General features: G+C 39.5%; 1 protein-coding gene across 3 annotated transcripts in view; it reads left to right on the top strand.

Moving 5' to 3' along the window:
* The window catches only part of PCDH15 (protocadherin related 15), a 1,821,443-nt gene that overhangs the window by 1,419,674 nt on the left and 375,466 nt on the right, over positions 1 to 26,303 (top strand). For all 3 annotated transcript variants that reach the window (XM_047702331.1, XM_047702329.1, XM_047702330.1), the window contains 3 exons: positions 6,832 to 7,038; positions 16,328 to 16,462; positions 17,956 to 18,105. In XM_047702331.1, the coding sequence (XP_047558287.1) occupies positions 6,832 to 7,038; positions 16,328 to 16,462; positions 17,956 to 18,105 (492 nt within the window). The remainder of the gene's footprint in view (positions 1 to 6,831; positions 7,039 to 16,327; positions 16,463 to 17,955; positions 18,106 to 26,303) is intronic.

The following is a 26,303-nucleotide window of genomic DNA, read 5'->3' as shown; positions in this document are numbered from 1 at the left end:
GACCTAACTGGTCCCCAGAGGTCTCCTGGCTCCACCTCTCATGGTCACCAAAAGTGCTTGTTTCTGGAAGGCAGGTTTCAGGGCTCCCCCCACCGAATCAAGACACCCACGTGTCTCTCACGACATTTGAGTGTGAAAGCCCACCACGTATTAACATCATTCGGAACCCTGTAAGGCAGGGTAACATTAAAATAATAATTAAGGAAACAAATAAATACCTATCAGAAAGCCTGACTGATTCCGCAGGAATGTGCCTTAACAGGGACCTCACGTGAAACAGGGAGGCATCAGACGAGAAGGGCTTCAGAAACCACAGTGTTTAAGAAACACTGATGGAGAGTATAGAAGGTGGGGTCTTCTTTGGGAGCCTGCCTTTAATGAAATGATGGATGGGAAGAGACAAGCATCCAATATGTTTAAATATCCTTGTAATGTTGGCTGTTCCACTCACGTCCTAGGTCAGACTTTATTAAACACACTGTTTACCCTTGAGTGGCCATAAATTAATTTACTACCTTACTATAAACTAGTGGTCACAAACTAGTTTACTAGTTCACTGTGGTGGAAGGAGGGGCAGCATGTGCACATTTGGGGAGGGCAAGTGTATAGCAGGTTTTAGTAAACTTCTTATTGGAAACTGCGCCTCTTGCTGGCTTTTTACAAACCAAGACACCCAGATATACTACAAAAAAAAAAAAAAAAAAAGGTATTAAGAATGCCCAGATGTCTCTCCACCCTCTCCTGACCACTATTCCCCACACACCCAAGAACCCCAACTACATGATTATAACAATGTAAATTACTTTTGTCTGTTTCAAATTTGTTTTAAGATTGTATTTATCAGTTTATTAATTTAATGTATTAATTTATTTGAGAGAGAGAGCTCAAGCTGGGGGAAAGAGCAGAGGGAGAAGGACAAGCAGATTCCCCACTGAGCACAGAGCCCCATACAGGGCTCGATCTCACAACCCTGAGATCATGACCTGAGCCGAAATCAAGAGTCAGGCACTCAACCGACTGAGCCATCCAGGCGGCACTTAAATTGTTTTCATAATCACGTTGAAGTATATCTTTTTTTTTTTAAAGATTTTATTTATTTATTTGACAGGAACAGATTACAAGTAGGCAGAGAGGTAGGCAGAGAGAGAGAGAGAGGGAAGCAGGCTCCTGGCCGAGCAGAGAGCCCGATGCGGGACTCGATCCCAGGACCCTGAGATCATGACCTGAGCCGAAGGCAGCGGCTTAACCCACTGAGCCACCCAGGTGCCCTGAAGTATCATATCTTGTACCAGAATCATAATAGCATTATGCACCTTTCCTTTTGTTTGTTAGTTTTCTTACTATGGCTAACCTCCAAGGTATACCTTTCACAACCATACACTGGCCACTTATGAAAGAATCAGTAACAATGTGTCGTCAAGGTAATGTTCCGACTTTCATAAGCATTTGCTTCCAAATAGAAGTCCAAGTCCTTCTTGTTTGAATCCCCAGGTAGGTGTGTCTCAATGCCTGGCTCTTGGAAAGGTGTAAACGAGTAAGGTTGTTGATGCTAATAAATAAATTGGTTGAAAACATGAGTAGATAGATTTTAACAATCTAAATCGGTTAGGAAAAAGTGAGGGTAATTTCTGATCAAAGAGAGAAAATGGGAGTATAAATTGAGCCTTCCAGAAAGATTCTCCAAAGCCAACCCTCTTCCTCGGGTCCACTTGCAGGTTGCAGTGAGGAGTGGCTGTGAGGGGTGCGTGAAGCCTGGGCGGCATGGGCGTGTCTGGTTTTCAGAGTCAGCCTCCGACTGAGCCAAATAAGCAGCCTGTGCTCATGCGGGAGAGGCAGGCTTGACGAATGGCATCCTTTGTCTCCTGGAGGCTTGGCCAAAGAGGACGGTCCTCTTCTGGGGTCCAGGAGAAAGATGGAGCGCATGGAGTGAGAAGGACAGGATCATGAGGAAGGCCCTGAAAGCTTTGGTGAGAGAAGTGACCCAGTGTGGTTGGTCTTTCACAAAAACACGGGATCCCGTTATGGGCCTGGGGTGTTGACCAGGATGGACGCAGATAGAGAAGTTAATGTGATCAGGGGCAGATGGTGGTAGTGAAATCAGGGTGGTAACCAGGGAGGAGGTGAGAAGTAGTTAGATCTGGCTTGTATTTTATATTTTATTTTAAAGTGTGGTATCGCTCCTATTCTTTTTCCACAAGTGATTTTTTTAAAGCCTTTATTTATTTATTTGACACTGTTTTTTAAAATATTTTACTTATTTATTTGACAGAGATCACCAGTAAGCAGAGAGGCAGGCAGAGAGAGAAGAGGAAGCAGGCTCCCCGCTGAGCGGAGAGCCCAATGTAGGGCTCGATTCCAGGACCCTGGGATCATGACCTGAGCCGAAGGCAGAGGCTTAACCCACTGAGCCACGCAGGCGCCCCTGTTTGACACACTGAGAGAGAGTGAGAGAGCACAAGCAGGGGAGCAGCAAGCAGAGGCGAAGGAGAAGCAGACTCCCTGCTGAGCAGGGACCACCCCCTCACCCAATATAGGACTCGATCACAGGACCCTGGGATCATGATCTGAGCCAAAGCCAGATGCTTCACTGACTGAGCCAGCCAGGTGCCCCATATTTTAGTTTATAGTCAATAAAGTATTCTCGAGGATTACCCGTGACATGTGCACAGAAGCAGGAGTGGAGGCAGGCCAAGGAGCCTGAAGACTTGGCAGCCGTAACTCGTAAACAGCCATGGAGTGGGTTTATGAGGGTGAGAACTCCCTTTAGAAATGTTTGCCGATCCCCACACAGAGGTGTGAGGTGGACCAACATGCTGAGATAGACAGGAAAGGTCAGCTGGGAGTCATGAGGTTACGGACACTTCTCAGACAATGACATGTGGCCAGGGTCCACCAGGACCAGAGTGGGAGGAGGAGGAGACAGTCCAGCCCTCCCTCTCAGGCCTCTCCCGCTGTCAGGAGTGGTGGAGAAAGGGACAGATCAGCAAAGGAGAATGGGAGACACGGGGAGTAAAGCCAGGAGGAGACCAGGAGAAATGTGCTATCTGGAAAGGCTGCTGAACAGTGCTTGAAATGCTGAAGATAGGTCGCAAGGATAAGGCCCGAGAATAAAGCCTGTTTGCATCCAGGTCAACGTCCTGATGGTTTTCCAAGAACAGGTGTGTGAGGCCAGGGCCGAGCCTGACCTAGGCGAGGGGGTGGGGTGGAGTGGAGGGCTCCGGAACACCTGTGAGGAGGGACACCCCCCAGTGGTGAACACATGGGTGTGACGAATGCGTCTTACAGGTTCACCACAAAGATCTCCTGATTGCCGAGGAGAAAATGATCTCCTCTTTCTTAGAATTCATTTCCTTGTCTTGATCATTGCCCCTATTTTCCCTTTCTCCCCTAAATCCTACTATCTACTTAAAGGGTTCACGTTAGAGATGGTGGGACTGCTTGCCACCAGTCCTCAGGTGCAGGGAGGGAAGGGATTATCCACACTTGCTCGTTTTAATATTGAAAAAGGAGTAGTTTGTCTCTTTCAGTGTTTTGCTCTCCAAAGTAACTAAATAGTGTATTTTTCTTCTACTTTTGCTTTCTTGGCTTTTAGTTCCATTACTGAAAATGGGACTCATGCCCAGAAATAGTCCAAACAAAATTTGGCTTTTAAATATAATGCTTAACTTGTAACTACATATGCGGTAGATATAAATAAAGTTACCTTTATGGGATGGAGTGATTTCTTAAAAACCCCAGCTTGTTCCACTTGACCTGTTTTTTGCGCTTCTCATCTCATTCACCAGTGATTACAGGCGAACCAAACAAGTCAGATTTTTGAGAATGTCTACTTATGTTGTTTAGAAGCAGAGAGGGTAGGATGACAGGTCTGATGCATGGTCTTGCAGCAGAGCAAAGTGTAATAGTATTAATTTGTGTTAAGTGCCATACTTTACCTCTAATTAATCTGGAGTATCCACGTTATTAATATTCCTTCCTGCCACTAATCTCTTCCATCCGTCGTACATTTGTGTATTCATTTTGCATTCTCTGAATTAGACAAACATGTTGTGAATTTCCCTGTGTAGCCTCTCGTAAATCAAGACACCTGAATTTGGGTGCTTTCCTGTCTGTTACTTACATGTGATGCGGCCTTGAACTTAAAACTCATCCTTCTCCTTCTCCATGAACACAAAGGAATATGTTTTCGTGTTTAGAGAGGGGTATACAAAAGAGAGTAGGGGTTAAGAATGTGGACCTTGGAGACAGATACCTGGTTAGGTCCCCTGAAACATTGAAATCAGACAAAGTATGTGATAGCCATCCAAACATACCGACCATACTAATGACAAACTAATGTGAGGGTGAAAAGAGTTTCACATGTTATGTTTAAAGATATGCAGAATTAGATTCTTCTCATAGATCTGATTTGAGTTTTATTTCCTTTTCATGGGATTACTTTGTTTTCATCATGCAGATAATAACATGTTTTCCTGGCTTCACAACAGGCAGTAAAAATTAACAACCTACAAGCTGAATGTAAAACATAAACTTCTTTCACCGGAATAAAATTTGGCTTTTTGTTTTCCTGTCACCGTCCATAAATTGTGTTTTCCTGTGTGTTTATTGGGCGAGGGGGGTGAGGACAAATGATAGATTTTGTGACTTTTCATGACATCACTAGTATGTCCATATGGATAGGACATAATGGCTTTTGGAATAATTAGCTACAAAATAAAGGCGAGAGAGAAAAGGTCCTGTTCAGAATGACTTGCATGTACGAATTGCTCCTGCTTTAATCAGATCACAGTTGCTGGGTCGGAACCCCATACGGACCAATTAGTTTCATCCAGTATAAAAGTGATGTTTTCTGGTCTTAAACTGTACCTCTTACCCCGATCAGCTGTGCTCAAGGAGCCTGCTGTGTGTCGCAGAAGGGAAGCCTAGAAGAGTGTCCATGGCTCAGCACAAATTAATCATAACCTCTGAATGCAGAAGGAGCTACCCATAGTGTCAGCAGCACATACGGGCTATGTGTGAGAAGAATATATAATTCCAGAAAAAGCTACACATTATTTCAAGATTGTTGTCCTCAGTGCAGAGCAGAGCTCATGAACATTTTATACCGTGGACCCCTCTTGGCAGTCTGTTCCCAAAGAAAATTCAAATGCACAAAATAAATGGCACAATGTTATAGAGGGAATCTAATTCATTGAGATGGAGTTACCAAAATATAAAAAAAAAAGTTTTTATCCATGCTTTAAATAACAATAATTTTATAGTGACTTTATTCATTACCATAAATTCAAATTAGTAATTAGCATAGATGATATTTCAGAATATCTTCAATATTAATACTGATGTGAAGGAATAAAAGTATTGTGATTTTTCTTGGTTCAGAGTTACCAGCCTTGCCAAACATCACTCTGATTTGTTACTTACCCTATTAGTTGATGAAAATGCTAAATTACAATTGGAGGAAAGTTCACAACTGTCTTCTTAGAAGGCCTAGGTTCTTGACTCTGGGTTGAAAAATCAGAGATATCTATCTGAACTATTTATAAATTTTCATGACCAAAATGTTATTATTTCATCCAGGAAAGCACTCCACTATTTAATGTAAAATATTTAACTTTCACCTGGAATTGATTTCAAAATACAACTATTGTGGTTATAGGGAAAACTTATTAATAAAAATTGACAATGTGGACTTTGAATTTACTTTAATAAATGTACATTATATTGGGTTGTATCAAGGTTTCGCCTAACAGATGGAGGAAATTTTCCAGAACTCAGATGTGATAAAAATCTTCTCTCAAATAAAACTTTTGGATTGGTATAGAATAAGACAAATTTTCTTAATAAAACAAAAAGTCAAGTGTTGGTGTTTCCCCAATTCCCAACATGACTACATGGCCATGGAAAGAAAATATATTAGAAATATAAATTGTCATCAATTTTTTAAACTAAAGAGGAGAAAAAACAGGAAAACAAACATATTTCTAGGACATGAATATCAATTTTACTTGAATAATGTATGCAATTAAATAATATTTGAAATTCTACAACTACTAAAGTATTTCATTGAAATCATCTCTGTCCCATATATGAAGCTTTTGAGGACTTTCCATGGGCAGAAATGTAGTCTTAATCTATTAATTTTATATGGAAATATGAATTATTTGGGGGATTAGATCATTCATGTGGAGTTAGAAGACACAGAAGAGAATGAAGTAAATATGATACTTTATGAATCTTTTTTCCTTGGACTTACATATTTTGTCAGCAATTTACCACATGTCTTTGTTTCTTGGTTTTCTGTCTACTTATGTGAAAGCACAGTTATCTCTTCTTTTTTTTTTTTCTTTTAAAGATTTTTATTTATTTATTTGATAGACGGAGAGCACAAGTAGGCAGAGAGGCAGGCAGACAGAGAGAGGGAGAAGCAGACTCCTCACTGAGCAGGGAGCCCAATGCAGGGCTTGATCCAAGGACCCTGGGGTCAAGACCTGAGCTGAAGGCAGAGGCTTTAACCCACTGAGCCACCCAGGAGCCCACAGTTATCTCTTCTAACAACATTCAGCAGCAGATACAATAACTCACAGCAATGATTCTTAATATATATATTTTTAAATATATGCTGAGTTTTAGGACAGGAGACCAAAAGTTGATGAAGCCTCTGTGGACTTTGTCTTCCTCATTTATGCTTTCTAAGGACCCCTCAACTCTAAAGCATTTCTTCTTTCTGTACTGACACCCATTCGAAAAAGAATCCTCATAAATAGTATGGAAAGTGACCCTCCAAGATGATCCAAGAACAACATTTTAACCTTTTTAAAAATTCTTTTCTAGGCTGAACAGGACAATGGCCATCCTCTGCCTGCCTTCGCCAGTCTCCATATTGAAATCCTGGATGAAAACAATCAGAGTCCATATTTCACAATGCCCAGTTACCAAGGCTATATCCTGGAATCCGCCCCTGTGGGAGCAACCATCTCTGACAGTCTGAACTTGACCTCCCCTCTGAGAATCGTGGTTCTGGACAAGGATATAGAAGATGTAAGCTCAGTATAAATGTTGCTCTTGTTTCCTTATCATATTTATTTATGCAACTTATGCAATATATATTATTTATGCAACTTATTATATTTATGTCAACAGGAACTTTGATAGAGACGTTGCGATGGGAGCTATGGAATAGAGAACAGGGTCCTTGTGGATAAGAGTCTCATAAATGAGAATCCTAGTGTTATAATTTCATTTCACGTCAAGAATACTATAAGAAAAGAGCATATTTGAATTCAGCGACGTTTTTTTCTTTCCCGTTTTATAGATACTGCATATAGGGAAGAAAACAAATGTTTCGTTTATATTTGCTAACCCCCCAGGAGTTTTTTTTTATTAATATGGGTTAAAAACTGTGTATACAGTTGCTGATAGGGAACAGTCATGGCATTAGACAGTGAGTCTACAAAAACACAAAGGCAGTGCTGGAGTATGATTTGGGGGACTTTGCTGACACTATGTTATTTGGGGGCAGCTGATTTGCTCCTGCTTCTGCTGGTGGCTGTGCTGAAGCTTAGATGGTCTGCTCCACGCATAGTGGTCTGTGGTGGTGACACTAGCTTACACATTGGGAAATGTTCCAGGCTGGGCGGATCAGTCTATTTTCCCCCTTCAGTCCCTCTCTGGTTGTAAAGAACAGACAGAAAATCTATACCAGGCCAGTCAGAGCACTTCCAGGAAAGGAAAAACAAGGAATTGGAGCTGGAAGGTTTTGGCATCATGTATTAAAGAAGTGAAAAGGACTCTCGAGCCACTGGAGCCAAATTTGCTGGCCTCATGGTAGCAGTTTGTCACCAGCAGGGGAGAAGGGGCAGAAAAGAGTCCTGTTGGGGTTGTCGGGTAAGACTTTCCATGAAGATGGAGGTGTTCTGCAGCCGTGCTGTTCACCCCAGGAGCCACGAGCCCCGTGTGGTTGTGCAGCGCTCAGCATGAACTGGACTAGAAACCTCATTTTAATGTTTTGTTTTTTTTTTTTTTTAATTAACTTAAGTGTAAATCATCCCCTGTCCCTAATTGGACAGCGTAGCTGTGGAGTGTCCCCCAGATCTCATTCCATGGCTTTTGTCATCTGTCTGGTAAATGAACTTCCAGACTCTTTTTTTTTCTCTTTCTGGAAAAAGTGTGTAACACTTCACCAAGGCTGTGACAACTCCATGTGCACACTCCTCTTCCAGATCCCTTTCTGCCTCCCCGTCCTTTCTCTTCTCTCATCCACCATTCTTGTCTTTCTTATTTCTCCTCTTCCATCTCATCATGTATCACAAGTCACAAATATCACAGCAGTAGCTGTCACTGAGTTCTAAGTACCTCCCAGACAGTATAGTAATTGCTTTATCTTGTATTAATTCTCTTAAATCTCATGGCAAACATAATAGATGCTATTTCCCATATAGCAAAAGGGGAGATGGGAGCTATTTTAAATGCCTAACAGTGATCACAGGGTTCATAAATGGTGGAGCTGGTCCTTGAGCCAAGGTCTATGAGAAGTGAAGTCCTTGATTTTAAGCACCAGACTAAAGTTACCCCTATCTCTTTGCTACGGCTGGCTCTAATCTGACTATGATAACGTCTGGTGAATGCTACAGACTTTCTTCCAGAAAAGTGCATATCCATGTACAACTTCCCATCCTAGCTTTAAGGGGTTAGGAATCCCCTGAATGTCTTCATTTAGTGAATCCTTGCTAGATAACTCAGAGCCACCCTAATACGTTTTATATAGGCTAAGCTACTGGTAGAACTACTGCTGTCCCATCAATTTTGGTATGGCTCCTATTTCATTTTTAAATTGGAATGCATAATCATACTTTGAACAGTGACTAGCTAATTTGGGAGATTATCATGGTTTTTGTCACACCTTCGTGAACACAGTGGTAAGCAAAAGCTAAATCCTGAAGAAGAAAAATTAAAAAAAACAAACAGCTAAATCCTGAAGAAGAAAAAAAAAAAGGCTAAATCCTGAAGAAGTTTTACTTTCTCCATAATTGCAAAATGTACATGTCTGTACTCATTGATGTATTTACTATTATTATTATTATTATTATTATTATTATTTTGCTTGATGTATTTATATTTCTGAATGGTTGCACACTAAGCCCTACACTAGCTTGTGTACATGCTGACTTTTCTGGATTATCATTCACTTTAAAGATTTTCAGATTGCTTCTAAGAACCTATCAAGAATGGTGGGACTTGCAGGGTGTCACTGAGGCATGTGGGAGAGCTCCTGGGTCTAGAACACCTGGGAAACATGATTAGCATTGTGCTCTGAGTGCTGACAATTCCAGTGACCCTGTTAAATGCTGAGTGTTTCCAGGGGTGGGGCAACGAGCTGTGGTTCTGGGAAGTTTGTGCTTTGGAGTTAAACAGCCCTGTTTGACTCTTTGTCCTCCCGTGTAATGGCTGTAGCATATGGAGGGGCTCCCATTCACCAGTTGCTCCTTTTGCTTAATCACCTGTGATCCAAAAGGTCAATGATTGCTGCCTTGTCCTGCTCCTTTACTCGGGGCTGGTGTGTATGGGTGGGGAGAGCACTATTCCCATAGATGAGGCCATACAGATGGAGAGTGGCGCCATTACCACATCTCATTAAAATATCACATACTTGAACACTGTGTATCTGGCAATTCGTTTCTTATTTAGGCCCATCCTCTTTCTGAAATTAAGAACAGAGTGCCACGAGGTGCCTTGAAAGGGAACCAGTATCTCTAATCTAGTTATAAATGTTTCTAAAATATCACATACAACTGACAGTCTTCGCATCCTTCCTATTTTGTCCTCTGAATGTTTCACGACTCTCTTTTCCTTTCCCATCTTTACAACCATTACCCTACTCACCTCTCATTAGAATTGCCTCCTGATGTGCTTGCCATTGTATCTTTTTCTGACTCAGGCCTCTCTCTCACCTGGCCACTAACGGTGATCTCTCTGAGAGCTCATGTGGGTCTGTGCCACTTGTCTGCCTAGCATGCTGGTGGAACATCGCGTCCCCCGCATGAGAGAATGGCTAGTGTCACTCGATGCCTGAGCATTCCTACCCCATCATGTGCTCAAACTCCCTGGCTCACCTGTTACATTTAACAATTACTTGTAGTCTCCTGCACATGCCAACCTGCTTCTTATCTCATTTCCATTGTTTATGACATTTTCATGTTTTGAAATGTTTCGTCCTTCATTTCCCAAGCTGACTTGGACAACTTATGCTCAGTGTTTAGAATTCCACTCAGACTTTCCCTCATCCAAGCATCTTGCCCAGACTCTGCTTCCTCCCAGATAAGCTGCCTTTCTCACCTCTGTGCATTTCTCTAGTGCTCTACTCACGTCATGGTAGATGCCTTGCTCCCTCTTTGAATGTAAATGGAGGATAGAGCCTACATCTCAGTCACTTCTGTATCTTGAAGATCTAATGCAGTTCCCAGAACTTAATAGGTTCTAGTGATTGTTTAATGAGCTCATGCATTCAAGCATGAGTAAAGGGATGAGGACATCTAATATATGCATCAAAAATTCTAGTGGTATTGATTTAACTGTGTCACAACATGGCCCCATTCCATGGTTGGACAACTAATTCCTAGAAAGCTCTTCATCCTATTGAATTGGAACTAACCTTCTTGCAATTCATCCAGTATTCCTGACAGCTTTCCTTTGCAGCACATAGAATAAGTTTGTAGAATAGTCATTAATATGTTTCAAGATACATTGATGTCCTTCTGAATCATCTCTTTTTCCAGGCCAACGACTGTTTGTTTTTAAAAAGTAAAATATGTTCATTGCTAGGTTACTTTAAGATCTGTATTAACAAAAGAAACTTTAAGGCCCTGGCAGTTCACAGGCAGGAATTTTACTACATGGTAAATTCTTGCTGTTTCTGAATGTCAGAATTAGTGAAATCAATCCGCACAGGGATAATAGGATTTAAGAATAAAGACAGAGACATGTCACCACATGCAGACGTTACTAACAGAAATGGAGGTTCCGTATCAGGCATGAAAAGAAGTCCTCATGGTAGCAGTCAGTTTCCTGAGTTGTTTTAAGAATAGCTGTGCCACAGGGCATATGCCAAGAGGAAAACAGACTTGGATTATTTGCCTAAAAATTAAGCTCTGTTTCTTTCCTTCAACTCAGGGGAAAATAAGACAAAGTTTTAAAACGCAGTATCAAGGATTGGTGAGTTGTGGTGTTATTAATGGTGTACATTCCAAGTCAGAGAAAATCTTAAAAGTCACAATGAACTTGAAAAAAAGAGTAAAAAAATTGTGTTAGTGTTTCTTTTCTATAGTTTTATAAATAGCGACATATAGATACATATATTATATACAGAGAGAGATATGAATCACCTTTACGTGTTTTTTTTTTTTCAAGTACTCTTAGCTTATACTTTCAAAATAGCTTAGAAGATAGGTAAACAAGACATGGCCAAGGTTTTCAGGAGGATGTCAGAAACCACTGGGTTTTCAGAAGCAGAACTACCAGAAGTTGGTTCTTGAATTCTGGTTACAAAAAAAATAAGTAAGTAATGAGGAACAGGGATCAACAGAGGTTACTCACTGGGCTTGCAGAAAGGCAGTCACTTAATTTCAGCTGGGTTCATGTTCCTGCATAAAGTGTTACTGTTTCGAGATAAAGGCATCCTTGAATCTAGTACAAAACACTTCAAGGTGCTGATATGTGTTTATATGCTTTATACATATTGATATGCCATTGTATGTAAGTTATGTCAGAGTATGAAGACAAAAGTTGAAAAAAGTTATTAGTTTAAATGTACTAGAAAATGTCATTGTTGTCTGTTTCTCACTAGTGTATACTTGTATGCCATATGTGTGTTGTGGTCATGTATGTTTACATTGTTTTTTCTTGATGTTAAATTTGCAAATAGGTCCCACCTGGTGGAGTTCCTGTAGGTACTGGGTGTTGATTTTGAGTTTGTTGTGAATTGCTGTGGTTACTTCTTAGCTCTTTTTTTGATTTTCTGCTACAACAAGTAGACTGTTAATTCATGATCACTTATATAGAAATCTACAACTACCATAAATATGTATATGCTTGTAAATGTAATTGAAATGTATGTTCCTCATGTTATTGGTTAGAGTAGAATGAATTGTGCAGAACCCAAAGTGCAGCTGAACTTTAGCAAAGATTATTCAGTTGTTAAATGTTTTTTTAGTCCATGACAACCATGCATAATTCATCACAGTATTCTTTCTAAAAGATTCTAAGTGTGGAGCTGAACTTTTTTGAACAAGTTTCTCTAAGACAACCACTGTTGACCAATTCAAATTGATAGATGAGGTTAATTTTTTTGTCCTTTCTTATTATACTTTATAATTTATGTATGCCCATAAGTATGCATATGTATGTATATGCACATATACTCACATTTCTGTGTTATATGTGTGTATATATATATGAGAATGCATATAAACTTGTGTGTGTGTGTGTGTGTGTGTGTGATATGATATTTTAATTCTTGTTGGAAACCCAAAGTTGGCTTTAAATCCAATTACTTATTATATTTGAATGTCTTTCTTCTCTATGATGGGATTTCTAATTCTACATTCACCTGTTTGTTTACATTTGCATATGTGTTTACCTTTGCCTTCCTTTTCTAATTTTGTGCTGTAAGTGAACATCAGAGTTTATTTTACCCTCTCAGAAAATAATACACAAATCAGTGAAATGATATACTTATGATATATACTGACTGTATACTTTAGACAAAATAATCTACCATTTGTCTGAAGGAAAAAGGAACATTAATCAGCCTTCTTTGTACATATTAATTAGTTAAAAAACTAATACGTATTTTAAACAAATTTATAGACACAAGGACTATATAAAATCTATTGTTCCTATCAGAAGAGTAAGCCAGAATGTTATCGATTTACACCCATAATATACCATACCTGAAACTAGTGTTAAAAATAAATCCAGGGGCACCTGGGTGGCTCAGTGGGTTAAGCCTCTGCCTTTGGCTCAGGTCATGATCTCAGGGTCCTGGGATCGAGCCCTGCATAAGGCTCTCTGCTTGGCAGGGAGCCTGCTTCCCCCTCTCTCTTTGCCTGCCTCTCTGCCTACTTGTGATCTCTCTGTCAAATAAATAAATAAAATCTTTAAAAAAATAAAATAAAAAAATCCAAGTGTTAAGCTTTGAGTAACAACTAGCTAGATATTTCCAAATATGTATTCTTAAATTCTTGTCCTCAAAGAAACATCCAGATATTCACCAATGGTATCTACAGATCCAATATATAGATTTTAAAAAGTTGGTACATGACATGTTTATAAAATTTGCAAGTTAAAATTTAATCAAAGGTTAACTGAGCAGGACAGATTAAAATGAGCTAAGAGATGCCGTGGACAATTGTAGCTTTCCGTGTTATCTTATCTCTTTACAAAAAAATAATCTGCATGTCTGGGAAGTGTTACTTTATTTCCCAGTTATTACAACAGGACTTGAAGTGAAGACAAATTATCCAAAGGTCTTTAATATTTCTAGTCATCAAATACAAGTGTCTGTTTATGAGGTCCTGGTGTATATATTGTCTTCAAATGCAAAGCCTTTGACAGTGAAAAACGTGCATCTTCCGTCAACTGGGAAAGGGTCTATGTTGTTTGGGACACAAGCATATTATGCAGTTTTACATACACACATGCTGGTTCACAAGCCAACATTCACTGCAGTTTTGCACCCTCACAATACCTAGCATTAAAAAAAAAAAAAAGTGCCTAGGGGCACCTGGGTGGCTCAGTGGGTTAAAGCCTCTGCCTTCGGCTCAGGTCATGATCCCAGGGTCCTGGGATCGAGCCCCACATCAGGCTCTCTGCTCCGCGGGGAGCCTGCTTTCTCCTCTCTCTCTCTGCCTGCCTCTCTGCCTACTTGTGATCTCTATCTGTCAAGTAAATAAATAAAATCTTTAAAAAAAAAAAAAGTGCCTACAACATGTGTTGAGGTTATGCATGAATATATCTAACAATTCTACTAACAGAGGCTCCAGTTGAAAGGAAGAAAAGAAATTGGGAAAATGTTCATTCTATGCAAGTAAAGAATGACCGAAGTACTTGAATAAAGGGAAAGAAGTAAATATTTGCTTTATCAGGTCCCATAGCAGTGCTTACTCACTTTGAATTACTGGGTGTTTCAAGTCTGGGCAAAGGAAGCTATTCTTCAGCACCATTTTGAGTAAAGTCAGAGAACACAAAAAAATATATGAATTTAACAGGCTAGTGATTTTACCTTGATTGGTAAAATCAAGGACAAACATTAAAAAATAACAGACACTCCTACTTATTTAGGTTTTTTTGTGATTGTTGTTCATTGAAACTGCATTCTAACTTTTCTGCTCATTTAAAAATAATCATTGGATTTTATCACAGTTGACTTTAAAGTACACAGTAAGAAGCAACATCAAAATCTGGTTCAAGATACATTGAGTTTACATGCATTTTATAATCTATTTTTAAAACAAATATTTTAACTTATTAACTAACATGCTTGATTATCCAAACACCCCACCTGCTAGCCATGCTGACCAGTGGGGGTCATGACCCTGACATGGAGCCTGAGGTTCCTGCTTGAAAGTATCCAAGGAAAGCCTCTGACTTTTCACAACTCTTAACAACCTTGATTATTTTATAGTCAAGAAACCAGTGGAAATTATTATATATAGCATTATTTTTTCTTGTTCCAGGATCAATAAATGTAACATACTGAACTGACATCACAATCATGGACATAGAAGCTACAATAGTATACAGACATGCTATCTCCTAATGAGATGTTACAAATATAGAACTTGTATTCGGTTCAAATGAAGCCATTCATTTCAAAGTTGTTTGAAACATACCTATTGCATTTTTAAAAAGGTATATAGGTTACAGTATCTGTGGATCAAGCCATGCCTACCTTTTAATATAGTAGGACACATTTTAACTTTCTCACTTACACATAGAAATTTTTAAAAGGTCAGTTCTAATTTTTTAATCAAATGAACATGTCTTTAACAATTCCAAAGTCTATAGTCTGCCCTCAGCCCCTGATTTCAGATTTGGAAAAGTACTCTATGATACTAGATTATATTTCACACTGTGCTATGCATCATATGTATTTTTTCATTTGAGTCTAGTTGACACGTGCTGTGACATGAGTTTCAGGTCCACTTCTCTGTATGTTATGCTGAGCTCAGCGCATGAGTAGGTCCCATCTGTCACTGCACAGTGGTCTTACAGGACCAGTGACTATCCCCTGTCCTGTGCCTTTCATCCGAGGACTTACTCATTCCATAACTGGAATCCTGTTATATATTACAGGCTCCCCTTAGTGCACAATATTTTTATAGTTGCCAAAACCTATAGAAACACCTCGCCTCCCTGTGTCAAGTCTGTTGATGTTGTTTTTGCAAAGCTTTGTCTATAGTCCTGTTTCCCAGTATTCATTTCTCTTCCCCACCTGCCTTCTTACTCTACAACCAAACACCAGTCCATGTCTCCCCACTTACATCCTTGTTCTTTCTCTAACAGGAAGAGATTAATATCTTATCTTTCAGGATGGCAGTAAGACTGTGAAGGGTTTCCAATGCATAGTTAATTATCTCTGTTTTGAGCTCTTGTAACCCCTTCTTCGTTATGTATATGTCATTTTTCTGAACTCTTATCGGACACAATGCAGCCAATTCATGTATCTTCAATCTAATCATCTGAAATTTTTAAAATAAACATTATGTTTCCCTTTGGAGAGCCTTTGCAGCATTAAAATAAGAAAAAGCAAGCATGGTATTTATAGGTAATGAATTATACCTAACCAATTTTATTTATTTTACATTAAATGTGAAAACAGAAGAGTAATAGGCATATGTGCAGTTTATTACCACAAATGAAGTAGTTGTACAATCCTACAGCTAAAATTTTGGGCTGCAGTTTTCTTTTCTTGCATTTATTTCTTATTCCTCAAGTCCGATGAAGTTCTAGAGAATATTGATATTAAATAACCAAAAAGAATAAATTCAATTGGATTATTACTTATCCTATTTACATTAAGTGTACTTTTCCTTTGTATTCACATTAAGTGTACTTGTACTCACTCTGCTATGGTGTTTTCCACAAAAGTGGTCATTGTCTTTGCATAATTCAGCTCAGTGATGAGTGAATGTCTAGTGAAACCTATCTTGTCTTTGGACTATTACAGTCATGCATAGTTTTGTAATAGATTTGCAAAATTAATCTCCAGTTAATGAGCTAATAGCTACATTGTGTATTCAACATTTTAAATAATGGCATTCTTTTTTCAAAGACGAAAGACCCAGAGCTTCACCTTTTCCTGAATGATTACACCTCAGTCTTCACCGTTACACAAACTGGCATCACTCGCTACCTCACCTTACTTCAGCCAGTGGACAGGGAAGAACAGCAGACTTACACTTTTTCGGTAAAAAGCTTTCATATACACATTTGTGTGTGTGTGTGTGTGTGTGTGTGTGTGTGTGTGTAAACAGAAAGATATCTGTTTAAAACTGAAGAAGTCAATAATTTAGGAGGAAAATGCAATATTTTCAAGGAATTGAGAATTAAGATTCTCAATAATAAAATTCTTCACATGTATTTTTTTCTGTTTTATAAGTTTGTGCAACTGTGTTAACATTCTTTCCAACAGAGGAAAAATAATTTTCAAAATGGAAACAGGAAAATAGGAGTCTCGTTTTTCACCATACACTCATAATTGACTTAAATTTGAGATATTATCATCTAGAATCCACAAATAATTATTTCCTAACCCTTATTTTATTTTAACTTTTTTTTGTTATTACATTTTAAATTTTGTCATGGGGTTAAGCCACTGGGATGATCCCTGCGCCCCCCAAGCCCATTCCCACCCCTCCCCTGGAAACATTTGGCAATGTCTGCAGACACATTGGCCATCACTACTGTGAGAGTTGCATTTCGTATCAGGGAGGGAGACACTAAGGATTCTGGTAAGCATCTCATAACACACAGGACAGGGCCCCCTCCACCAAAACAAGTATCTGATGGAGAGATCCTAGTTTAGGTTAATCAAGAAAAAAGAGAAAAGAATAGCGAGGGGAGATTATTCAAGCTGTAATTGTAAATAGTTACCAAAAAAATAGAAGTATTTTTGTGTCTCTATGAAAAGCGCAGTTGAGAAGTGAATACAGATGAAAAGAAAGTTGTATTATCTGACTTTCTGAGATGAATTTTATTCAGATTTAAGAGAAAAATGAGCTGATAGAAAAGTAGAGATTGTGGGACTTACATAGGATTTCCTTCTGAGAGCCAGAGCTTCCAGAAACCTGACAGGTAAAACTTAGATACAGAGTGGATTTCAGGAGTCATTCAGAACAAAGATGGCGGTGTTATAACGCTGATTTTGTTTGTCGGACCTTCCTAAATTGTTAATGATGTAATTACAATATCACTATTAACTAGTGGCACTAAGTCCTATAAAAATTGCCACTTGGTGAATTACCAGAAAAAGACATCACATCTCTAGGGCACCTACTTTCTTGTATATAAGTATAATGACTATAAACACTTCTATGGCATTGTATACAGAATATGGAAATGTGAAGAATAACTTCCTATTTTTTTTTAATTAAAAAAAAATTAAGTAGTAGTTAACATCAGCAATGTTACTGGCTCACCCCAGGGCTCTAACTCATTTTGCACATCTGCTTCTTTAAAATGTGCTTGGAATTGGATACATGAAAAATAAAACAGAATCCTCTATAATCATCTCTGCTTATATGTACTATCGTAGGTCTTTTTCCTTTTATCCACAAAACATTTTGGCACCCATTTAAAACTGAAATTACATATAAGAAATGTCTTAAGTCTTAAGAGTGAATTCTGTGCTGCTTCTGTTCGCATGACTTCTCTGTTACATGTATTTTTCTCTCCCCAAAGATAACGGCATTCGATGGTGTGCAAGAAAGCGAGCCAGTTACTGTCAATATTTGGGTGATGGATGCAAACGATAACACTCCAACCTTTCCTGAAATATCGTACAATGTCTATGTGTATACAGACATGAGCCCCGGCGACAGCGTCATTCAGGTAATTGCCTGTGTGGTGTGCGCATTCACACGAAGCCGTTAATTCCATACGTTAATTCCAATACGTTAATTCTTAACGTATGTGTAAGTTAAGAAACTGTTGAAGAAGTTTAAGTGAGCTCAGACTCATGGGATGGCATAATTGAGTTTAAAAACTTTAGATTTATGTTTATTTTTCAAATAAAAGTGCAACTATATGCACTTTATTATTTTTTTTAAAGATTTTATTTATTTATTTGACAGAAATCACAAGTAAGCAGAGAGGCAGGCAGAGAGAGAGGAGGAAGCAGGCTCCCTGCTGAGCAGAAGGCCCGATGCGGGGCTCGAACCCAGGACCTGGGATCATGACCTGAGCCGAAGGCAGTGGCTTAACCCACTGAGCCACTCAGGCGCCCCTGCACTTTATTTTTTAAAGCTTTTATTTATTGAGGTGGGAGGAGAGCACAGAGAGGGAGAGAAGCAGACTCCCCACATAGCAGGGAGCCCAATGTGGAACTCAATCCCAGGACCCTGAGATTATGACCTGAGCTGAAGGCAGACACTTAACTGACTAAGCCAGTGAGGTGCCCCATTCGAATTAAAGTGGAATTAATTTGTTACTAAATGCAAACATAGCTATTTGACTAGTTTATACTTGATTTTTAAAATTTTAATGTACCAAATATATTCACTTACTATAATAATGTATTTAACACCCTGAAGTTTCAAGTATTAGACATACAGTTGAAAACTTCCAATTATTTTGAACTTTTGCAAATATGGGTTGAATTTCCCTTGGTGATAAAGACAGAAGACTGCCTTAATAAATTAGTGGATAATACTGTTAGACAGTGGTTACCCAGACATAAAATGGAATCATTGCAACATAGAAAAATTAGAATTGTGTAGTAAGTGGTGTCTTTGAAAACACAGAAATTGGGCAAAATCTTTCTCCTTGATTTGTCTTATTTCTATTATTAACTGTGTACTTACTACATTTAAATTAGTTATAAGTTATCTTAAAATATGTGGGGTGTTTTGCTTTTTTTTTTTTGTATTTTGAGTATAAGTTATAGAGAAGTCATAATATTCTTCCTTGAGGATTTTTAGAAAGAGTGGAGTCTAGCACTTTCCAAACTGACTGTGCTGTGAGTTAATGAGGGAGCTGTTTAGAAATACAGACAACCAAGATTTCACACCCACTTTCCTGGATCTGAAGCTTTACTAACAATACATACATTACTGATAATTAGAAAGCGAACCCTGAGAGCTTCAGTTGCCCAACCGGGTAAAGATCACTTATGTGGATTATCCTCTAAATTTGAGAGTCAGACTCAATAATTCTAAGTAACTTTCAGGCCAGGAAGGCCATGATTCTATATACTTTCAGAGTATTTGCATAGCTCCAAATTAGTAGTAAATTACATATTACATATTACATAATAATTACATATATTACACAAATTACATATTACATAACAATTACATTATATCATTAGGGTCATATAAAGGGTTAGGGAAAGGCTGGAAATTCACCTGTACCTGCTTGCATGTATGAATACCTTCAACTGCATCTGGTATTGGGGGAAAAGCAATGGCACATTCCATTCCTATCTTGTCTCGTTTTGATGAAATCCACCCTTTCAGCCATTTGCCTTGAGGGTAGAACTCTGTTTAGGTTATTATTTCTGCATCCATAACCTCTGTACCCATAATGCCTAGCACCTAGTACATACTCAGTGTAGTAGATGCTCAATAAATGTTTATCCGAGGGTGACAGAGGGAGACTTGCAGGCAAGTGGTATGAATGAACGAGAAGGTGTAAAAATGCTGGCCTTTATTTCTCGTCAACTGGTGGACCTAGTGAGCTACATTTATCTTTACCTTGGCACTTACTACAAAAGCAGCAAAATTACAGTTTATACAGATAAAGGAATGACTATCGTCGTCATGTTCTTATTTAATTAGACCTGATTCTCATCTCTATAATAACATAATTGAAAGTAAAAGTAAGTATATATATATATATATATATACACACACACACACACACACACACACACACACACACACACACACACAACCAACCAGCAGGGAACTGGAAAGTGTAACTAAGAAAATCATAGCAATTATGTAGTGGAAACAGCTCAAAAAATGTTTGCTTTAGGGGATCAAAAGCTTATTTCTGGCATTTTCAGGCTACAGAAGTTAATTTCCCTATGTACCTCTTTATAAAATAGATCTTTTCTTGCCTTTAAAGATTCATATTTTGTATATCTCCCTGAACCACGCAGATTATGAAGATAGAGTATTGCTTGCATCTCTATGGCTTTGTTTTTTTTAAAAATTATTTAAGCACCAAGAAATGAAACATTATAATTAGTATTTTAAATGTTATTCCCACTATGTGGTAACAGGAAGGTATGTCTCTAAAACACCCTCCAGGGGCCTAGAAATGAAAGGAAATACATTTCCTATGAAGAGAAAGATTTGTAAATAAAGCAAAATGACTCAGAACTGTGGCCTGCCCCTGCCTCATAACAGTCTCTGAAGAGATTCTGGCTGCCCCCACCCCAGCCCCTCACCAGCCTGCCTTTCCCTGCTGCCCCCCAAGATCAACTTGTTTATGTTTATTAGTATTCTTATGTCAAAAACAGTGAGGGGTGCCTGGGTGGCTCAGTCAGTGAAGCCTCTGCCTTAGCTCAGGTCATGATCCCAGTGTCCTGGCATCGAGTCCTGCATTGGGCTCCCTGCTCTGTGGGAAGCCTGCTTCTCCCCTCCCTGTCCCCCTGTTTGTGTTCTTTCTCTTGCTGTGTCTCTCTCTGTCAAATAAATAAGTGAAATCTTAAAAAAAAAAAAGTGAGAATATTAGAAGCAAAGGGGACAGTGAGTGCTAATCATAGAATACCTTGGATAACAGCTTTTAAGTTATTTTATTTTATTTGTCTGAGAGAGAGAGAGAAAGAGAGCACAAGCAAGGGGAGAAGCAGGCAGAGGGAGAAGCAGACTCCCCACTGAGTGGGGAGCCCAATGTGGAAGTCAATCCCAGGACCCTGAGATCATGACCTGAACCACCCAGGGGTCTCCAGATTTTAAGTATATTTTAATTGGATAATTTTAAATCTATCATTTTCAAAGCAACTGTAAGACTTTCTCGGTGCAATGTCAGTACCTACTCAACTATTTGAGTCTACCCCCTTCTTGTTAGGAGGGGCGTGTAAGAAGTGGATGGGTTGGTCAGAAAGCTGTGAGGAACCAGGTCCTTATTACAAATTCTGCTATAAGTTGGTCCTCTAACTTTATATCTCCTAGGCCTGAATGTTGTAAATAGAACAGAGTGGCTCATGAGCTACATCTGGAAGAGCACTGCCCCAAACCAGCATCTGCGTCCTTCATACCTGGAAATGAAGTGATTCAGATTACTAGCATATCTTGTGTTTGGGGGGAGATTACTGGCATGAGTGAGAATGATTTTTTTGCATGAAAGAATGTCTTAGGGGCACCTGGCCCAGTGGGTTAAGCCTCTGCCTTCGGCTCAGGTCATGATCTCAGGGTTCTGGGATCAAGCCCTGCATTGGGGGGGGGGGGGGTCTCTGCTCAGCAGGAAGCCTGCTTCCCCCTCTTGCTCTGCCTGCCTCTCTGCCTACTTGTGATCTCTCTCTCTCTGTGTCAAATAAATAAATAAATTCTTAAAGAAAGAAAGAACGTCTTATAGGCCATCTAAGAACTCCCACAGGATGACACTCAAGGATATCACTCTCTGTTGTCCTAGGTCTCATTCCATACATTACTGGTTTTCTCAAAAAATCAATTGCTCAATATTAAAGATAGAGATTTTGATATATAATTTTAATATTTTGAAGATGTAGGTTTCCTATCAGTAGCTACCTCTCCAGTCCATACTCGAGAGATGCTCTTCCTAAACTCTCACAACTTTCATCAATCAGTGTTCTTGATCCTAACCGAATAGAGAGATTGCCCTGAGCAGCCTTTGAAAATGAGGATGCCTCAACTCCATCCTGCCATGGTTTTATCTCAGCCATCTGACCACTCACCATCAAGCCCCATTGGGAGATTCACCTAACAAAACAAAGCAACTCTGATATATGGCCAGTTTTGAGAAAACTCATCGTTACCCTTAATAAGATTTCATACTTCGGAAAATTGAAATTGCTGATCCATGAAGATGGAGTCTCATATGGAGCTGAGTCCTTTGATTCTTACCTCACCTCTTTCCGTTTTTCTCGTTCTCCACTTCCTATCTTCTGTCCCACTTCTTACTCCTCCTTGCTGCTTTAACTTCCCCTCCCCCACCTTCACCCATGCTCTACTCTTATTCTGCTCCGTTCCCTTTCTTTCACTAAAGCAATGTCCTCCTCTCTCCAGATTCCTTCCTGTCCATCTATAAACACCCTCACATCTCCCCCTGACCTGGTCTAAATGCTCCTCCTGGGTAACACTGCATGCTGCTGTCCCACTCTCGTATATTCAGTCACTAGAGTCGATGGATACACTTAGAGAATTTATTAATTTATTACTTCATAGTTATTAATTGCTATTCTATTATTTTACTCACATTATACCATGAGAATCATACAAAATCATGAATCTGATGAGTCTCTCTTTAACTGTGAAACACAAAAGCATTTCTCACTCCTTCATCTAGGTAAAATTCTCATCTGTCCCATTTTATGGAAAACTGGTTTTCATCCCACCTCTCTGGTGACTAAAGGACTTTGTTCTCAGCTCCTTGTTCACTTCTTATTCTTTAAATATTAGCATTCTCCAAAAATAAATATGCAGTGCTCTGTTTCATGTATTCCCACGTTTTTAGTCATTACCACAACGTATAGTCATGTCTCCCAAGATTCAATGCCCTGTGGCTACCTCAACATCCAGCTGGCATTCCAAGGATCTGTTGTAGGGGGGAGTACAGGTTTTGGTTAGGAACTTCAGACTGGACATACTCCAAGATAAATTAACTAATTCACGGTCTTTCATCTAATACAGAAACACATCTACGATTACACAGGCTTTAGCATCCACTTCCGAGTCATTTCTATCCCTCTCCTTCCCCTGCTCACACACAGGTGACAGTCCAGGTGCTGAAATCGCTGTTCCAAAATGGATCTGTCATTATTTGCCTTTCTGTTTCTATGGCCTGCCGGAAATTAGGCTACGAGGGTGGACTCTGAGTGGTAACTCCGTTTCCACAGATGCCCCCCATGTTCTTATTCCGCAACACAAATCAGGACAGGTCTTCCCTACCTGAAGAAGAGCCCAATCTCCACACGTGCCTTCAAGAACATCCCTGTAATGCCTCTTACATTAATGAGACGTTCTTCTGTCTCAGCTCCTGCTACATCCCCCCAAGTAATCAACTTTGAGATCCTAGAGATAGTTCTATTTTGTTCCTTCTGTTTGACTCTAGCATGACTATCCCTTCCCATTCTGAGTCTATCGACATCTCTCTCAAGTTTCAAGGTTTGATCCAAATGATGCCTTTTTTTTTTCATTTGTTAACAGACAGCTCAAATGTGACTTTTAAGTAAAGCCTTTATTTTTCGTAGCAAGTCTGAATTAATGGTTCCGTGCACCATCCTCCACACGTCCAGCTAGCAGCTTCTCCACCTGGCAACAATTTACCATGCCCTGCATGGCGTTTAGCTCACATGTGTCTGTCTATCCTGCTGACCTGAAAATTCCTCCAGGACAGGGACTCTTTTTTTTTTTTTTTAAGATTTTCTTTATTTGTTAGAGAGAGAGAGGGAGCGAGCATGAGCACAGGCAGACAGAGTGGTAGGCAGAGGCAGAGGGAGAAGCAGGCTCCCTGCTGAGCAAGGAGCCCGACGCAGGACTCCATCCCAGGACGCTGGGATCATGACCTGAGCCGAAGGCAGCCGCTTAACCAACTGAGCCACCCAGGCGTCCCCAGGACAGGGACTCTTAATGATACCTAACCACCAGTGCTCGGCACAATCCCTTCCTTGTGGTAGGGCTTCATCAAATAGCCATGGAATTGATTCCCACCATGCTCTCTCAGTCAGTGTACAAAATCTCTTATTCTAGAAATGAATTCTGTTTGGAATTCCCATAGATAAAGTGTTGCCCACCAACCCCCCCAGCCCTCTCCTAACTCCACAGCCTCAGTGAGACCATGACTTTCCTGCTCTTCAGACAGAAGACCCTCGACACTGGCACATTTCTCTTAGTCAGGCTGAGTCACAGGTCCCTGAACAGTACAGCTAGAAATGACTTTGAAAATGTTTCTTGTTCCCAGGCTCATTTGATAAAGAATTTGAGTGAACATGCTGATAAATGATCGGTCCCAAATCACAAAGTTTGTAAGTGACAGAGATGATACTGAATCCAAGTTATAAGCGATAGACTCTGGACCCAGACGAGCTGCGTCTCCTTCAGCCCCTTTGTGCCCTTATGTGACTCTGGACAAATAGCTCAGTCATCTGTACTCAGGTTTTTTACTCTTTAGAAAGGTGATAAATATAGTACCAGCTTCACAAAGGTGTTGTGAGTATTAGTTCTATAAGCTAACAACATATGTGCACTTTGTAAATCCACTGTATATAAATGTTATCTAGTTATTACTATTATTGAACTATTCTCATGGATTATATAAAACACTTATGATTATTAATAGCTTTTACCACCTTATTTGTGTATATCCTTATGTGTCTTGTGTATTATACTCTGAGGAGGACACATAAACACAACATATAAAAGGATATACTGAAATTCTTTTTTTTTTTTATGATTTCCGGCATTATAAGCAAAATCAGGATAAACCCATGTGGTGTTTTAACGCCTTCTGACAGTTTATTTTATGTAAAATAATGAGAGTGTTCTCTGTGGTATATTGTGTGCGTGAGTGTGTTTGGGTTTGTGATATCATGATTCAAGTTTGAGGGAGGGTTCTGTTTATGTTAAAACTTGGTGGAGTTCAGTATTTCAGCAAATCTCAGATAACGATTTGATGGGCAAACCATGCAGAATTGTAAGCATATTTTCACATTCATATACAATTTTCATTTATTTTTGATGTTTGAAACAATTTAATTTTACTGAAGACCATACAATTTCTTACCCAAATCCACTTGTGTGAGAATGAAAACAAATACCTAAAATTGCATGGGTTCCTCATGTTGAAGCTGAGACTCTGTTATACCATCTGAATTCTGTATATGTGGAGGGCACTCCCCACTTGTGAGAAAGCACCACCTTCCCCATACTTGCAGTTTGGAAACCAGAGGTAGTCCTGGCACAGTCTCACTTCCTCCCTCCTCTCCATCAGTTACTAAGTCCTACTGATTTCCCCTTAGCCACCAACCAAATGTATCTACTCCAGCCTCTTCCCTCCGCTGTCCTCCACAAGCTGCCATCAGCTCTTGCTGGGACCTTCCAGCACCCTCCTCTGGGCTCCGGGTGTATCTCCTCTCCCTGGCGTCTCCACATAGCCCCCACAGGACTCCTGTGAATAGGAGAGCAAAGCAGTAATTGTGGTGCTGACACCTTCAGAGATCTTCCGCAGCTGTAAGAATAAAGCCCAGTCACTATCCTGCATGATCACTCTGCTGATGACTCTCCAGTTTCCGTCTTGCCAACCATCTTTCTCTGGCTCTTTTAATGTGTCCACTTCTTTTCACATGCTTTTTGTCATTAGGATCTCAATTTACATGGCACTTCCTCAAAAAAGCCTTCCTGGACTCCTTTCCTACATTATACTCCCTCTGTTATCCCAGAGCATCCTGATTCTTCCTTCATAGCGTATTTCCAAATTTATTATAATTTTATGATCCATTTCTCTTATTAGATAATAAGCTCGAGCAAGCTCCCATGATGTGTAGACTTTGTCAGTGTCTCCTTTTTGCCTCTTGTTTCACTGTTGTTTGTATACAACATCAGGCAGGGCACCTGGTCCATAGTAAACCTTCTATAATTTTTCGTTTAATGAACAAGTGGATAAAGGAACTAACGGGTGCATATGAAAGAAGTGTTCTTTAACTTAGGTATGAGTGTTGGGAAATTACGTATATTTCAGGTTAAAGTGATTTAAGCATTAGTCAGCTAAACTGCAGGGGGATTAGTGTCCCTAGGACATCAAACTTCCTAGCTTGATTATCCAGAAGACTCTCTCCAGCAAAGACGCTTGAGACGATGAACAGTCTGACTGAAAACATGTCATGAGAAAGCACTTGCATTTTT

Source organism: Lutra lutra, chromosome 14, assembly GCF_902655055.1.
Source record: "Lutra lutra chromosome 14, mLutLut1.2, whole genome shotgun sequence".
NCBI classification, from domain to species: Eukaryota; Metazoa; Chordata; class Mammalia; order Carnivora; family Mustelidae; genus Lutra; species Lutra lutra.
Note: the sequence above shows the minus strand (reverse complement) of the source record. Positions and strands in the feature narration are given on the sequence as shown.